The 16,506-nt window shown below is 47.7% G+C and overlaps 1 protein-coding gene across 1 annotated transcript in view; it reads left to right on the plus strand.

Annotated features, from left to right (window-relative positions):
* The window catches only part of NUP205 (nucleoporin 205), an 839,084-nt gene that overhangs the window by 406,021 nt on the left and 416,557 nt on the right, over positions 1-16,506 (plus strand). Inside the window, exon 24 of the mRNA XM_085651995.1 lies at positions 9,733-9,882. Coding sequence (XP_085508121.1) covers positions 9,733-9,882 — 150 coding nt within the window. The remainder of the gene's footprint in view (positions 1-9,732; positions 9,883-16,506) is intronic.

Genomic DNA, 16,506 nt, shown 5'->3' on the forward strand with positions numbered 1-16,506 from the left:
TTTACCGGTAACTTTAACTTTCTCCCATAGGAAACCATTGACTGTTTTTCTGTGAAATTTCTTCTAAGTGTCGATTTTGCAAATTTACAAATATTCGCTAAAAATCACCTGTATAACCTAAACGCATTCTATCAACTGCTTACAGGTGGTATACTAGTGCTGGATCCAGGATCTAACACTGAACCTGAAAAAGTAACCATAACCCCACTTACCTACTAAGTGAATTTCTTCCCATAGGATAACATTGGTAATTTGATTAGAAAAAGTTTCCAAGTGTCAACTTTTAAAATAGCAAAATATTGCTTAAAAATCCCAATAGTAGCTAAAACATATTTACTCACTTGTTTCAAAGAACTGTCCCAGGACTGAATCTAGGATTCAGTCCTGGAGTTAGAAAAGTAATCATGAAAGTAATCAATTGCATATAACTTAAAATTCCCATTGAGCTCAATGTATTATTGTGTTTGAAATTGCCTATTGCAACAAACTGTAACTATTGCATTCAAGTCAATTGCCTATTGCAAAGTATTTAACTAAAGCATCTCATTTTGAGAAAGTATATGTTGATACCCATTGTTGGCTCTAAAATAAAACCATATATTTTTATATACAAACCATTGGCCTAGTGTGTGAGACCATTTGCTGACTGAGTATGTACAACAAATGCTTTACACTGTCCTCTGATACTGCCTTACTGCTCGACCAAGCTACCACTTTAGAGAGTCAGGTTATATCTAACTTTAGCCTCTGCCAAACCTCTGGGGACTGTGGACTCTGTGCACACTGTACCTATTGGTCTACAGTATATACAGAGCCACTTTCCTACACAATGGGCCTGTCCTCCTCTATGAGGCGATGTCTCTCATGCTAGAGACATTTGGGATCCTTGATATAACACAATGTGCTTAAAATGACCTCCTACAGCTTATGACTGTATTTACAAAATATAGGGGTAGTGGCAAGATTAAACAAGCATGTGCAATGCAATAGGTCTCGCATTTGCTATATTTAGAGCTATTGGTGTTGTCCAGAGACCAGTGTTCCCATCCCTGACAGCTTTGTTACAACACACTGCACTTACTCTTAGCCCTGCAGTACATGGCGCTGTAATGCTAGACAGTGGATGTTTTTTGCTTGTGGATCTTACTATTGGAGTGGAACCCCACCAATTTTGTTGTTGCAATTGCTAAGGTACTGTGGCGGGCATTTCACCCTAATGTTGCCATTGCCTTTAATATCTGTCCTGTTTTAATTATGAAACCCAATAAATAATTATTGCCACCAAAGAAGGGTGCTAGTCCATGAGGCTGTCTTTGAAAGAACAGTCATTGTGGTGGACTGGCACAGTCTACACTAGAACACTATAAAGCTAAAACAAAACTAATGAAGGGAAATCTGGCATATGAGTCCAGTAGTAATTAGCAGTTTGTTTCCACCATCATTCACACGTTTCCTTGCAAGTACAGGTGGCCAGTCACTTATGAAATGAGTTGATTGCGAAAGAAGCTCATTAAAATATTAGAAAGACTGACTTTCGGCCTTGATATCTAATCCTTTCTCATAAACACGTAATTAAAATCTCAAAGCAGGAACATTTGCAAAAACTAGCAAAATGCCAGGACCTGCTCACTTTTAGAAGATGAGTGGTCAGCTGACTGAAATCACAAGGGTTTGCAATGTGGCCAAAAGGTGTAGTGAGCAGCAACAATGAGATGGTGTAGGGATAATAACTGCTAACGGAAGCTGCTCTTAAATAATGCTCATCGCGTTAATCCCCTGTGATCTCTAGCCGCTAGAATTAACTCTTTTTGAAGTGTGCACTACACAAAATATGTGCTCAATGACATAATGAATTATGAGAGCGTCAGTGGGACGGGAATAGCAACTCCTGCCAGCAGTCAGTTAAAGTATTTAATGTTGCAGAGCTCACAACACTATCTTTGTGTTTTCCATCTAGTATGCGGTTTCCTGGTAAGGAGCGATGCTGGGCCCATCTGGAGGGTTTCCCCTTCCCCCATATGATTTGAGTAACATGTGATACACAGTAAATCCCTTACCTGATCTAGCCGCTGCCGGTTGAGTATCCATTACCATGGAGGGTTGTGGCCTGCAGATTGCAAGTGCATTCTGAGATAAGAGGCAAATAATGGGCCTACATTGTCTGCACCAACCACAGGAACAAGATCAGACAACAAAACTGAATAACAGTATGAAATGTCACCGTGGGGGCATACCAGGCAGGAAAGATGGCACTTTCTCACAGGTATGCCCCCACTTTTTGCTGAATTGCTGAATGTACTTTGACTGAGTGTACCCTGGACTCCTGCCAATCAGGTGCCCAGGGCCTATGTTCCTTCCCTAAAAACGCAAAACCCAAATTGGCAAACCCTGGCCACCTGGTAAATGGTACCCTAGGTACTCAGGGCCTTGTGACCAGGGAAGGCCTCTAAGGGCTGCAGCACTCCTTGTGCCACCCTTAGAGGCCCTGTACCCCTACACACACACACTGCCCTTGCAGGCTGGGTGTCTGGGTGCAAGACAAAAACAAAGTCGACATGGCACACATCCCTGTGTGCCATGCCCATCACCTACACTGCCATGGCATACATCAGCCACCCCTCTAGCTGGGTGCCCAATGCCAATGGTGTGGGCACAGGAGCAGGAGCCCTGTGCCCCTATAGTACCCAGGTCCATTCCTGGGCACTGTAAGTGCAGTGCTGCCATTTAAGAGTACATGGTGCTGAGAGATCGTCAAACACGAACTCCACAGCACCATAATGGCAACACTGAAGACTGAGAAGTTTGGTATCAAACTTCTCAGCACATTAAACCCACACTGATGCCAGTGTGGGATTTAATGTACCAAGCACTCCAGAGGGCATCTTAGAGATGCCCCCTAAAACCTAACCTACAATCCACGTCTGTTCTTAGGCTGCCTAGGCTGGCACACAGCAGACATGTTGCTGGACCCCTGGGTAGGAGAGCCCCTGCTCTCCTGGGCCTGCAACAATGCCCATCCTGGGCGAGGTGCTAAATCTCCTCCCTCAGGATGGGCAGGGGGAAGCTTCAAAGGCATGCCGCCTCTGTGAGCTTCCCCAGGCCACTGCAACCCCCCACTCTGGCGGGAAGCTTGGCCCGAAACCCCAAATAAGGACAGGGGATGTGCCAGCCTGCCGACCCCACCCCTCAGGTGGGGGAGGCGAGGTAAAGCACATCTCCGGGCACTCGCCATCTTAACGATGGGAAGCCCCACCCTATCAGGACTAGGCTACTGCCCCCCACCCACAGGAGAGAGGCAGGATAGGGGGTCTACCCACCCCAGGACAGGGACCCATTGGTCCCTGCCCTTCACCTACCTGTAACGCCTCTAAATCTAGTATTTAGGGGCACCCTGAACCTTCCTTCCCCAGATTCCAAAATCCGAAGAAGAGCTAGAAGAAAGAAGACCTGCCCTGAAGCTGCTAAGAAGAGGAAGACACCAACTGCTTTGACCCCAGCCCTACTGGCCTGTCGACCCTCGAACCTGCTCCTGCTCCATCCCGGCACCTCTTGTGGCCAGCAACCTCACAAACCCCGGAGGACCTGGCTACCTCTTGCCTCTAAACCCCTGGGACTCCCATGAGTAGAGGCTCTACTCAAAATCTACTTCTAATCCCTAGCAGCAGCCCGGAACCGCGAACCCAGCACACTCTGCACCCGCCAAGCCTGGCCTGTGCCGGAGTGAACAAAGACCACGAGGACAACCCAACGGCGACTGTGACCCAGAGTCCGGCACCCAAGGACCTCCCTCGACACTCCTGAAGAAGCCTGCAGCCTCAGAACAAGGTGCCCCCCTAACCGCGATCAACAGAGGGTAAGATTTCCCGACACCAAAAGGCAATTTGCGCAATCCCGGGGTACCTACCTAAACTCCAACTACCCAACTTACCTCTCGAAGTGGGGGTGGCGCCTGAAGAATCCTCGTCCCCGAGCTTGCAGTCTTTTTCTAAACCGGAGATTTCCCATTGAAATCAATTGAGCTCCCGAAGGCTCGAAAGCACCCTGCACCCAACCGCCCGGGTGGCCCTGGCAGTGCAACCTCTACACCTATCTACTTCCCCACTTGCCCTGAGTAAGTGACCAGGAGCCCAGCTCCCACAGCCGTGTGGCCTGCTAGTCAGCAGCCACCAACCAAGGCCCCCCCTACCTCTCATAGGATAACATCGGGCCTAACTCTCTCTCTGCACCCGGCCGCCCTTGTGCCGCTGAGGGTGAACCAACTGTACCTACCTGACCCTGGGAGACCCCTGAGTCTATGCCCAGAACCTTAACTCTACCAGTCGAGTACTTACCTTTAAACCGATAACTCAATTTTTTCCATAGGGTAACATTGACTGGCTTTTCCTGAAATTTCTTCTAAGTGTGGACTTTTCAAAACTTAAAATATTCACCAAAAATCAGCCAAGTAACGAAAACGAAAATACTCACCTGCTCTTATGTGAGCTCCCAGTGCTGTATCTTGGTGCCCAACACTGACTCTGAAAAATACATACAACTGTACTTACCAGTAACCCAATTTTCTCCCATAGGAAATCATTGTCTGTTTTTCTGTGAAATTTCTTCTGGCAATTTCTGCAATCTTTAAATATTCCTTAAAAATCGTATAATATCTGAAAACGTAATTACTTACCTGTTTTGGATAAAGGTCCCAGTATTGAGTCTAAGCACCCATTACTGGATTACAAAAGTAACGAGATCATACTATACCTGCAACTTGAAGTTTCTGCCATAGGGAATCATTGACTGTTTTCTATGAAAGTGTCAACTTTTAAAATAGCGAAATATTGTCTAAAAATCATCACAGTAATTAGATCGACTTTTATCACTTGATTCCAAGTACTGACCCAGGACTGGATCTAGGATCCAGTTCTGGAATTCCAAAAGTAATCTGTGGCAAATAACTTGAAACTTCCCTTGAACTCAATGCATTATTGTGTTTAGAATTGTGTTGCCTATTGCAACCACTTGTAACTTTCTACAAAAGTCAATTGCATATTGCAAAAGTATTTATATAAAGTATCTCGTTCTGAGAAAGTATATTTTAATACCTATTGTTGGTTCTAAAATAAAACTAGCATATATTTTTTATATAGAAACCATTGGCCTAGAGTTCAGTCATTGAGTGTGTGAGACCATTTGCTGGCTTAGTGTGTGCAACAAATGCTTTACACTGTCCTCTGATACTGCCTTACTGCTCGACCAAGCTACCACTTTAGGGAGTAAAGTTATATCTAACTTTAGCCTCTGCCAAACCTCTGGGGTCTGTGGACTCTGTACACCCTGTACCTATTTGGGAACAGTATATACAGAGCCACTTTCTCACAAGGGGTTGTTAAAGTGGAAGCGCGGCAATGTTTTTAAAAAGTTGATTTAGGCGCTTGGCGCTTTGAGAAACAAAACATGGGCATAAAAAAAGGACTAGGGAAACAGACGCCTGCCTTGATCAGTATCATCACACAGCAAATACAACAGCCATTTCTGAGCTTCAAAGTGAAGTCCATGGCATTGTTCGGTAATACTCTCACCCTTTCTCAGTGTTTGCAATGCAGCATGTTCTGTTCATTATTTTACATGTTGGCCACATAGTAATTACCTGTGTCTGCCGGGGGCCTTAGGTACCTGCGCTCTAGTGGATACCATTATGCTTCACCCAGATGCCGGTTCATGTTGCTTGTAGGAGGCTTTCAGGTAACCAGGGCTGTGATCACAAGGGAGGGGTCGGGCAGAATATGCGTTAAGTGCCTCCAGGAGCACGTCTGACAGTGCAGCGAGAGTTTGCAGCTCTAAAGCATGGAGGACACTTGTGCATGGAGCCCGGACTGAGGCGCTCTGCCAAGGCAGCATGGCAAGGGCTGGGGCGGGATAAGAGGGCTGCTGGGAGTCTTCCGTTCGTCACCACGGCTGACACCACATTAAACATGAAGAGTGGTGTAAAAATACATTAACAATACCAATCAGGAAATACCAGCGTATATTGTGTCTTTCCTACTCCCTCGCTAGGCAGTAATTTAAACATACACGAGCAAACAAGCCCCTACAGTGTAAGAAACGGTACGTGTTTTGTGCTTCACCGCTGAGCATGAATTAAAAGAAGTAGTCCCCTCACGAGCATACAAGCCCTTCTAGTGTAAGGAAACGGTCGTTGGCCGGTGCTCCCAACTGATAAACAGAAGTGATGTATCAGGAGCACCAACCAATGAGCAGTCAGTGAAGAACACCGACACACGAGTGAACCTATGATAAGCAGCGGGCGGAATTTACATACTTATAGTGAAAACAACAGGTCTTGCAGACAGCGCACGCATGCTAATGCTCGACCTAAAAATATGTACTGGATGTGTCTTAGGAAAGAATTGGTTAGCCCACACATCTATGTAAAGAAACATCTGGTCAACATGTTTCAGATTATTATCATTTTATGGCTTTAGTCAGTACCAAGGCTTGATTTCTGAATTCCTTCCTATAACCAGACTGGATACTTCCCCTGGTTATGGTAGTCGTCTCTCAGTAGAGCGTTGTAGGACGTCTTACCTTGATGAAACCCAGTTGAGGCTCCATAGGTTTAGAAGGGAGGTTGACTAGCGAGGCTCCTCCCTTCCTGTACATATTTTTTAGTCTTGCCACTACCTGTAGGAAAGTACCCCTTTTTGCATGGTTACCCCCACTCCTTGCCTGGCATGTGATTCAACTTGACTTGATGTGTTCTGGGTCCCTGCCAATTAGGTTCCCAGGGCCTGTGTTCTTACCTGAACCTGTACCTTTGTACCCACAATTGGCACATCTCTTGCCAAAGGTAAGCCCCTTGGAAAATGTAACCTGGGTACCAAGGGCACTGTGACCAGGGAATGCCTCTAAGGGCTTCAGCACCTATTTTGCCACCCTACGAGACTACTCCGCACCTTAACACACACACACTGCCATTTCAGGCAGCATCTTTTGGTGCAGAGGAAAGTTAAAAGTCGACTTGCCACACATCCCTGTGCTCCATCCCTGCAATCCATTGCCTGTGGTCTAGGTAAGCTACCCCTCTAGCAGGGTGCACTAGACCACAGTTGTGGGTACAGCTGCATGAGCACTGTACCCCTACAGTGTTTAAGTCCATTCTTAGACATTGTAATTTCAGTAAAGCCATAAAGAGTATATGGTCTGGGAGTTGGTCATTACAAACTCCACAGCTCCATAATGGCTTTACTGAAAACTGGGAAGTTTGGTAGCAAACTTCCCAGCACATTAAGCGCACACTGATGCTAGTGTGGGATTTAATGCAGAAGGCACTCGAAGGGCATCTTAGAGATGCCTCCTGAAAAACAACCAGCCTTATGTGGTTCATAAATGTCTGTCCGCCATTTGCCACTACCAGATAGATTTCTAGACCCCTGGGTAGAGGGCCTCTGCTCTCTGGGTCCAGGAACAAAGCTGATCCTGGGCAGATGATATCATGCCTCCTCCTCCAGGATGGGCTGGGACCATAAAGGTAAAGCTTCAAAGTCCTGCCACCTTTGTAAGCTGTACCTGCTTTTGCTGCCCCCAGCAACTGGCTCCCACTGTTTCTAGATGTCCCTTTGGGCGGGAGAATCGGTAGGAAAACCAAGTTAGGAGGAGTGGTGTGCCCACCATTGCCAAGGAGGAGGTGAAGTGAAGCACACATCTCAGTCTCCTCCATCTTCAAGATGAGGGGACCCAGCCAATTAGGGAGAGGCTAATGCCCCCCTCCCACTGGAGGGTGGCATAATAGAGGTGTACCCACCCTAAGGAAGTGACCTATTAGTCCCGATCTGCACACCCCTTTAAACGCCCCTAAATTTAGTATTTTGGGGTGACCCTGAACCTTGAATCTTCATATTCGAGGAAGAAACCAGGTGCGAAGAGCTGTGCTGACCCAGGAAGAAGAGGACACTGACTGCTTTGGCCCCAACCCTACTATCCTGTCCTGACTCCAACCTGACTACAACGGAAACTCCGGCGTGTCCAAAAGCCCCCCTCTGAGCCTGAAGATCCTGCACTGCACCCATTTTAAAGACTCGCTCTCCTGTGAGACCAGCTTTGCTCAACAAAGACTCAACCACAGAATCTGGATCCCGGCGGCTCTGCTATTTTGCAGCACTCTGCACCCGACACCCACTGCCCGAGTTCAAGTGGCCCAACACCACGAGGAGGCCTCTCCAGCAATCCTTACCTGGAATCTGGTGATTCCCGACCTACCTCAAGCTTCAAGCCGATGCCTGCATGCTCAACTTGAAGGGACTGCGACCGGAGCTGGTAAGAAGATATATTGCCAAAAGACACCCAGCACCCGATGCCCCACAGCCTTAGGTGGCCCAGCCGTCGGTTCCCAGGCATCCCCAAGAATCTAACTTACCTCTCCAGCCGGTAGTCACCTCCAGGAAGCCTCCCTGCAGCCTTTTCTTCGAACCAGAGATCTCATTTGTACACTACAGGGCACCGGACATCATCTTGGCATTCTGCATCCAGCTGCCTCTGTACCGCTGGTGGTGCAGCTCCTGTGCGGATTGTTGGCCCCTGCAGGGCTGATCTTAACCCCAGGAGCTTGGCTTCCACAACCGAGTGGCCTGCTCGTAAGCAGCCCATGACCTATTGGCTAACATTGGGCCCTGCACTCTGCACCCGGCTGCCCTTGTGCCGCTGGTGTTGCAATTTGAGTGCCTAACTGGACCTTGGGGAACCCTGGTCCTAACCCTCAAAAGCCATACTTACAGGTCAAGTACTTACCTGTAAACCGTTAACACTTTTTTCCCATAGGAACCAACGTTGTGAGTTTTGTTCCTGAAAATTTTCCAAGTGTCAGCTGAACGTTTGTATGAAACAAAAGTAACTATAGTTTAAACCTGAAAAACGTCTTACCTTTGAATTGTAGGATCCACGGTGTGATATCTAGACCTATCACCCCGAGTAGTTGATGTAATCCAAAAGTAACGCAAAGGTAATCAAAAGTAATTTTCTATGTAATTGAAACTGTTTTTAAAGCAAATACAAACATGTAATGATTGCAAATCCATTCCTAATTTCATTTCCTTGTAAAGTTTTACAATTGTGAATACATTTTACCTACCTGTACCAAGTCCTGCTTGGTTCTAGAAATAAAACATAAATATACCTTTTTTTTATACTTGCCCAATTGGTCAGGGTTCTGTCTGTGTGTGTGTGTAATCAGTCCTTGATTGAGTGAATGCAATAAGTGCTTAACACAGCCTCCTGATAAGCCTAACTGCTCGACCACACTACCACAAAGAGAGCTGTTAGTGATTATCTAATTTGTCCTCTGCTCTGCGTCTGGGGAATCCCCTGGACTCTGCACACTATAACTTATGTACAGTATATACAGAGCCAGATTTCTAGCTACCCCCTATATTTTGTAAATAAAGTCATAATATTTTTGAGGTAGCAGGTAATTTTAAGCGCATTGTTTTATATAGAGGATCCCATAAATGTCTCTGGCATGAGGGACATCTCCTCCTGGTGGAGGACAGACCAAATCATGCTACTATCAGTCATCAGTACGTCAGCGGAAAACATGCCACTGACAGAACATCACTGTTGAGGGTCCTACTAGAATCTCTGTTTGGGATCCTCGATTTGATATTGTGCTCTTCCACTCTCTTGAATTCTTTTGGTATTTCCAGGGAAGCAGAGTGGAACGATTTCTTTACCTGCTGGCCTGTTATTTCTTTTTAGAACATGAGATTTCTGCCCTAAACCAGATGTCCTGGCTCATGAAGACTGCCTCAATAGAACTACGCGTGACATCACTGAACCGTCAGCGCTCCCATACGCAAAGGCTTCTGCAGCTTATTTTGGATGATATGCCAATGAGACTGTATTCTTGTAAGTTTTTTTAATTTGGCATTGGGGTACGTCTAATATTGTGAAGTGAATCTGTAGCAACAAAGATCAATGGCTATCTCCAGTGTTAATGTCTTTAATAATAATGTCATGCCATCCTCCTTGATCCACTTGCAATGCTGAATATCTTTTTTAAATTTGGAACTAATGCTGCTTGGGAGGCTGCTTGCTGATTGTTCACTTATTTATTTAAGGGGCATGTACTCTGCTTCTCTGCACAGAAATCACACATTTACCACCGTTTTAGTCAGTATGTGTTTTTATTTTCGGATGATAGTTGAAGGAAATGATCCAAGCTGCAATGACTTTATAATGTTCATTAATGCTATGTTCGAGGCATATGAGCTGCAGATTGTACACTTAGCATAGGTCGCCATCTGGTGTTGGGCCCGGATGTTTGCAGTTTGTTTTTCTTCTTGGACAGTCTTTGGAAGTCACGAGTTTGGTGACTCCTCCTTCGGTCCGTACTGCGCATGGGCTTCGGCTCCATCCTCAGATTGTTTTTTTCCACCATCGGGCTCGGATGTGATACTTCGTGCTCCGGCTTCGAACTTCTACGGTTCCAGCCTCGACGGAAAATCCTCGATTCTTCGAGTTCCTTCATCATCTTCATCTCTCGAAGCGGCACTTTTCTCCATCCCGTACATCGACACCGGCCTTCGGGCCCTCCGCGACTCCGGTCCCGGCCGATGGAAAGGACTCCGTTCAAAAAGTGCCCAAAATGTGGGTCTAAATTTCCCCACACCGACCTCCATCAGGTGTGTAACCTTTGCCTCTCTCCGGAACACGAGGCTAGAGACTGCCCCGCCTGCAAGTCTTTTCGATCGAAGAAGACCATCCGAGATCGAAGAGCTCGACGCACCATGGCGCACTCATCCTCGGCAGCTCCACCGGACATCTTCGGAGACGACGCCGAAGCTTCGGGGCAAACACACACCGAGCAGGAGGAAGACGTCGTCAGCGCTTCCGAGGCCGACGACTCCGACGTGGAGGACGTTACACCAGCGCAGCGGGCCGTGAGTACTATGCCCCCTCCCACCCCCGCGCCGAAAACCAAAGAGACTCAGGTTACTCCCTCGCCTGCCGGCCTGGGCAAAACCAAAACCAAAACTTCGATCACCCCACCTTCGGGCCCGGTGTCGAAGCACCCAAAGTCTCATGGCAGCTCGGGATCGAGCCAGCCGACACCCGGTGCCGAAAAACAGCATCCGGCACCGAAGACTGCAAAATCCAGCTCGACTCCGAAACCACCGGTGCCGAAGCCTGGACACTCGGTGCCGACCAAACACAAACACAAATCTGTCGGCACCGACGCTCCGGCGCCGAAACATCATTCGACGCCGAAACACCCGGAGACCTCAAAAAAGCATGGCGCACACAGACCATCGAAACCCCCGGTTCCGAAATCACCGGTGCCGACAGACGACTCGACACCGTTGGCTCTGTTTACACCAGACCCTTTACAAAAGACTTTGTCCAAAGATCCAAAGACTGGGCTTTTGACTTTAACTACCAAGAAAAGACGCCTTGATGCTCCGGCTCCTCCTCCTCCACCCAAAAGGAAGGACTCTGCTACTTCTCCCCTCAGAGCGCCCTCCCCACCACCGCCTCCCCTACCCACTCCACCTCCTCCACCGCCTCCACCTCACAGGTCTCCGCCACCTTTACCTCACTATGATCCGGCCCCATCCCCAGATCCGGATAATGGGGATCCGGACAATTACCCGGCGGACGCCCCAATGGATCCCACTCCACCAGGGACCCCAGATCCATGGGAGGATTACAATAACCCTGATATACCCAATGTACCTCAGGACGACCTATACCCATCAAGGCCGTCTCCTCCAGAGGACTCCTTAGGGTTTCATCATTTAGTGCAGAGAGCAGCACACTACCATGGGGTGGACATGCACAGTGAACCAGTAGAAGAAGACTTCCTACTGGATACATTTGATATACAAGACAAATCTACTTCCATTTTACCCATGCTTAAGGGTGTCACCAAGCACGCTACAGAGGTGTTCAAAGACCCTGTCAGAGCCAGAGTACTGAACCCTAGAATAGAGAAGAAGTACAAGGCGGCACCCACAGACCCTGCTTACATCAAGGGCCCTGCTCCCCTAGATTCCCTAGTTGTCTCCACAGCTAGAAAGCGGGCTAACTCCCAATCCTCAGGAGATGCCCCACCGCCAGACAAAGAATCTAAACTTCTGGACGCGTCTGGTAAACGCACCGCCTCCCAAGCTGCAAACATGTGGCGCATTGCAAACACACAAGCACTGCTTGCGCGATATGATAGAGCACACTATGACGAACTAGAGGCTCTTATGCAGCACCTTCCAGAAAAATACAAGCACAAGGCTCATGACCTCATACAGGAGGGTAAACTAATCACAAACACCTCCATTAAGTGTGCCCTCGATGCAGCCGACACTGCTTCTAGGGCCATAAATACCAGTGTCCTGCTTCGTCGCCACGCCTGGCTCAGGATCTCAGGGTTCAAACCTGAAGTCCAGGCATCCATACTCAATCACCCCTTTGACCAGGAAACACTCTTTGGGCCAAAGGTAGACGAAGCGCTCGAAAAGATGAAGAAAGACACAGACACAGCAAAGTCTATGGGGGCACTCCAAACACAAGCCTCCAAACGTTCCTTTCGACGCTCGTCCTTTCGTGGCACAGGTAGAGGCTCCTCCACCGATAACGCCTCTACCTCCTACAAGTCCCCTCCTCAAAATACCTTTTCAAAGGGCAATCAGAGAGGTGGTTACAGGGGTAACAACAATAAGGGCAGGGGCAAAACCAACAACACCCGTTCTGCCACCCCCCCCGCACAATGACTCCCCTCCGCTCCCCCCAGACCATTCCACTCCGGTCGGGGGCAGACTACAAAACTTTATCCACGTATGGGAGTCCATAACATCGGACAAATGGGTGACCCAAATCATTCGGTCAGGGTACTGTCTAGAGCTAACATCTACCCCACCCAATATCCCACCAAGGCACCGTCCAATGTCTCAAGAACATTCCACACTGCTCAAACAAGAGGTACTTTCACTCCTGCAAAAACATGCTATAGAGCAGGTCCCCGTCAACCAACGAAATCTAGGGGTCTACTCTCTATATTTCTTAATACCAAAGAGAGACGAGACCCTCAGACCCATTCTGGACCTCCGGCCTCTAAATGCCTACATACACTCAGACCATTTTCACATGGTCACTCTACAACAAGTCCTCCCACTCCTCTGCCAGGGAGACTTTCTCACAACCTTGGATCTGAAAGACGCATACTTTCACATTCCAATACACCCCTCTCACAGGAAATACCTCAGGTTCGTGGTGGACGGGCAACATTACCAATTCACGGTTCTCCCCTTCGGGGTCACCACCGCACCACGGGTGTTTACCAAATGCCTAGCAGTAGTAGCAGCACACCTCAGACGTCAACATATTCACGTCTTCCCTTACCTAGACGACTAGCTGATAAAAGCCGCGTCCTACAACCAATGTGTGCAGCATACAAACAGCACCATCCAACTGCTCCACCAGCTAGGCTTCACGGTGAACTACCAAAAGTCCCACCTCATACCATCTCACACAAAGCAATACCTCGGGGCCACTATAGACACCTCCAAGGGTATTGCCTATCCAAACTCAGCCAGAATCACAAGCATTCAAGCCTTACGCAAAACATTCCTTCCTCAGCACCCTCTTCCAGCAAGAGTGTTTATGAAGCTCATAGGAATGATGGCGTCTTGCATTTTCATAGTGCCCCATGCAAGACTCCACATGCGTCCACTTCAAGAGTGCCTAGCACAACAGTGGAACCAGGCCCAGGGTCAGCTGACGGATCTGGTGTTGGTGGACGGCCGCACACATCACTCTCTGCAGTGGTGGAACACCACAAACCTTTCCAAAGGGCGGCCGTTCCTGGACCCGGTTCCTCAAGTGACTCTAACAGCGGACGCATCGCTCTCCGGCTGGGGAGCGCACCTTCTACACCTCACCATGCAAGGTCTATGGACGCCACAGCAAAAATCGCTCCACATCAACCATCTGGAGCTCTTGGCGATCTTTCTAGCCCTAAAATCTTTCCAAAAACAGATTTCGGGCAAAGCAGTCCTCATCCGCACAGACAATATGACTGCAATGTATTATATCCAAAAACAGGGGGGGACACACTCTCCCCAGCTCTCCCGCTTAGCCCAGAGCATATGGAGATGGGCAATTCCTCAAAACATCTTTCTCCTGGCACAGCACGTTCCAGGCGTACAAAACACCATGGCAGATCTGCTCAGCAGACAAACGCAACAAATACACGAATGGGAACTGCATCCACAAGTTCTTCACCCATTCTTCCAACAGTGGGGGCATCCTCAGATAGACCTCTTCGCCACCCACGAAAACAAAAAATGCCCAAGCTTCGCCGCCAGATACCCACACCCATTGTCCAAGGGCAATGCGATATGGATGAACTGGTCAGGCAGATTTGCATACGCCTTTCCACCTCTCCCACTAATTCCATTAGTGGTCACAAAGCTACAACAGCACTCCCTCACACTCATTCTGGTAGCTCCGACGTGGGCCAGGCAGCCGTGGTACACCACGCTACTACAACTGTCAGTGGTACCACATCAAAAACTGCATCTATCCCCATGCCTCCTAACCCAGAACCATGGAGAAATCAGGCACCCGGACCCAGCTCAGCTCAACCTGGCGATCTGGCTCCTGAAATCCTAGAATTCGGATACCTTAACCTTCCCCCTGATTGTATGAACATCATCATGGAAGCCAGACGTCCTACCACTAGAGCATGCTATGCCGCAAAGTGGAAAAGATTTGTAATTTACTGCCGTAACAATACAATCAACCCTCTAGATGCATCCATACAGCACATCATATGCTATCTGCTCCATCTTCACAGGTGTAACCTGGCATATTCATCCATACGCCTACACCTAGCAGCGATCGCTGCTTATCTACAAAACAGGCAGCATTTATCAATTCAATTCAATTCAAAAGACCTTTATTCGAATTACTTGAATTCATAAAAGTACAGACATAAAAACAATTCATCATTACAGCATTTATCACTCTTCAGAGTGCCCGCTATTAAAGCCTTCATGGAAGGCCTTAAACGAGTAATTCCTCCCAGGGCACCACCTTCCCCTGTATGGAATCTAAATTTAGTTCTTACACGACTAATGGGTCCGCCCTTCGAACCAATGCACAAATGTGAGCTACAGTTTCTCACCTGGAAAACAGCTTTCCTTGTAGCTATCACTTCCCTTAGAAGGGTTGGTGAAATACAAGCGTTCACCATACAGGAACCCTACATACAAATGCATCACAGCAAGGTCATACTTCGCACAAATCCGAAGTTTCTGCCCAAAGTCATTTCCCCCTTCCACCTCAATCAATCAGTGGAATTACCTGTCTTCTTCTCGCAACCCCAATCTGTTGCAGAAAGGGCCTTACACACACTTGATGTAAAAAGGGCGTTACTATACTACATACAAAGAACGCAACCCTTCAGGAAGACTAAACAATTGTTCGTTTCCTTCTCTCCACCACATAAAGGCAACCCCATTTCAAAATCAGGGATAGCTAGGTGGATTGTAAAATGCATACAAATTTGCTATCAAAAGGCAAAGAGAACATTATCTGTTCCCCCTAAAGCCCACTCTACAAGAAAGTTAGGGGCTTCTATGGCTTTTCTAGGGAATATACCCTTAGATGACATCTGCAAGGCAGCCACATGGTCTACACCGCACACCTTCACAAAACACTACTGTGTAGATGTGCATTCCAAGCAGCAAGCTAGGGTGGGCCAGGCTGTACTAAAGACACTTTTTCAAACAGCTGCAACGGATACCGGTGGTCGCCGCTAAGGTTGGGTACTGCTATATAATCTATGCTAAGTGTACAATCTGCAGCTCATATGCCTCGAACGGAATATGCTACTTACCAGTATGCATCTGTTCTTGGCATGTAGAGCTGCAGAGTTGTACACGCCCACCCGCCTCCCCGGCTACCTGTATCCGTTCCAGTACATCTTATTTAGATACAACACATGGGTTTCTCACTATTATTACTACGCTCCATCATTTCCCTGTTGGCGAAAAACAATCTGAGGATGGAGCCGAAGCCCATGCGCAGTACGGACCGAAGGAGGAGTCACCAAACTCGTGACTTCCAAAGACTGTCCAAGAAGAAAAACAAACTGCAAACATCCGGGCCCAACACCAGATGGCGACCTATGCTAAGTGTACAACTCTGCAGCTCTACATGCCAAGAACAGATGCATACTGGTAAGTAGCATATTCCATCTATTATCTGAATGCAACATGATGGGATCATCCAGAAGCTATGCTTAACCCAATAATATAAATGTGCTTGGTTCTAAAACTTTGATCTCCTTAAATCCTGGTTTTGTCACTGTGAAATGTAGGAACTCTGCACTTGACCATGTTATCCATTTTGAGGATTTTGAGCCTAGGTGTTGGTTGGGGTTGCCGTGGTATTTAAAAACTGATGGGGAAAAAGGCACTCTTTGAAAGTCTGCGTTCCTCAGATATGTGCCAGTAACGTGGTGTTCAAAATGCT

The sequence above is a fragment of the Triturus cristatus genome, chromosome 4_1 (assembly GCF_964204655.1).
Source record: "Triturus cristatus chromosome 4_1, aTriCri1.1, whole genome shotgun sequence".
Classification (NCBI taxonomy): domain Eukaryota; kingdom Metazoa; phylum Chordata; class Amphibia; order Caudata; family Salamandridae; genus Triturus; species Triturus cristatus.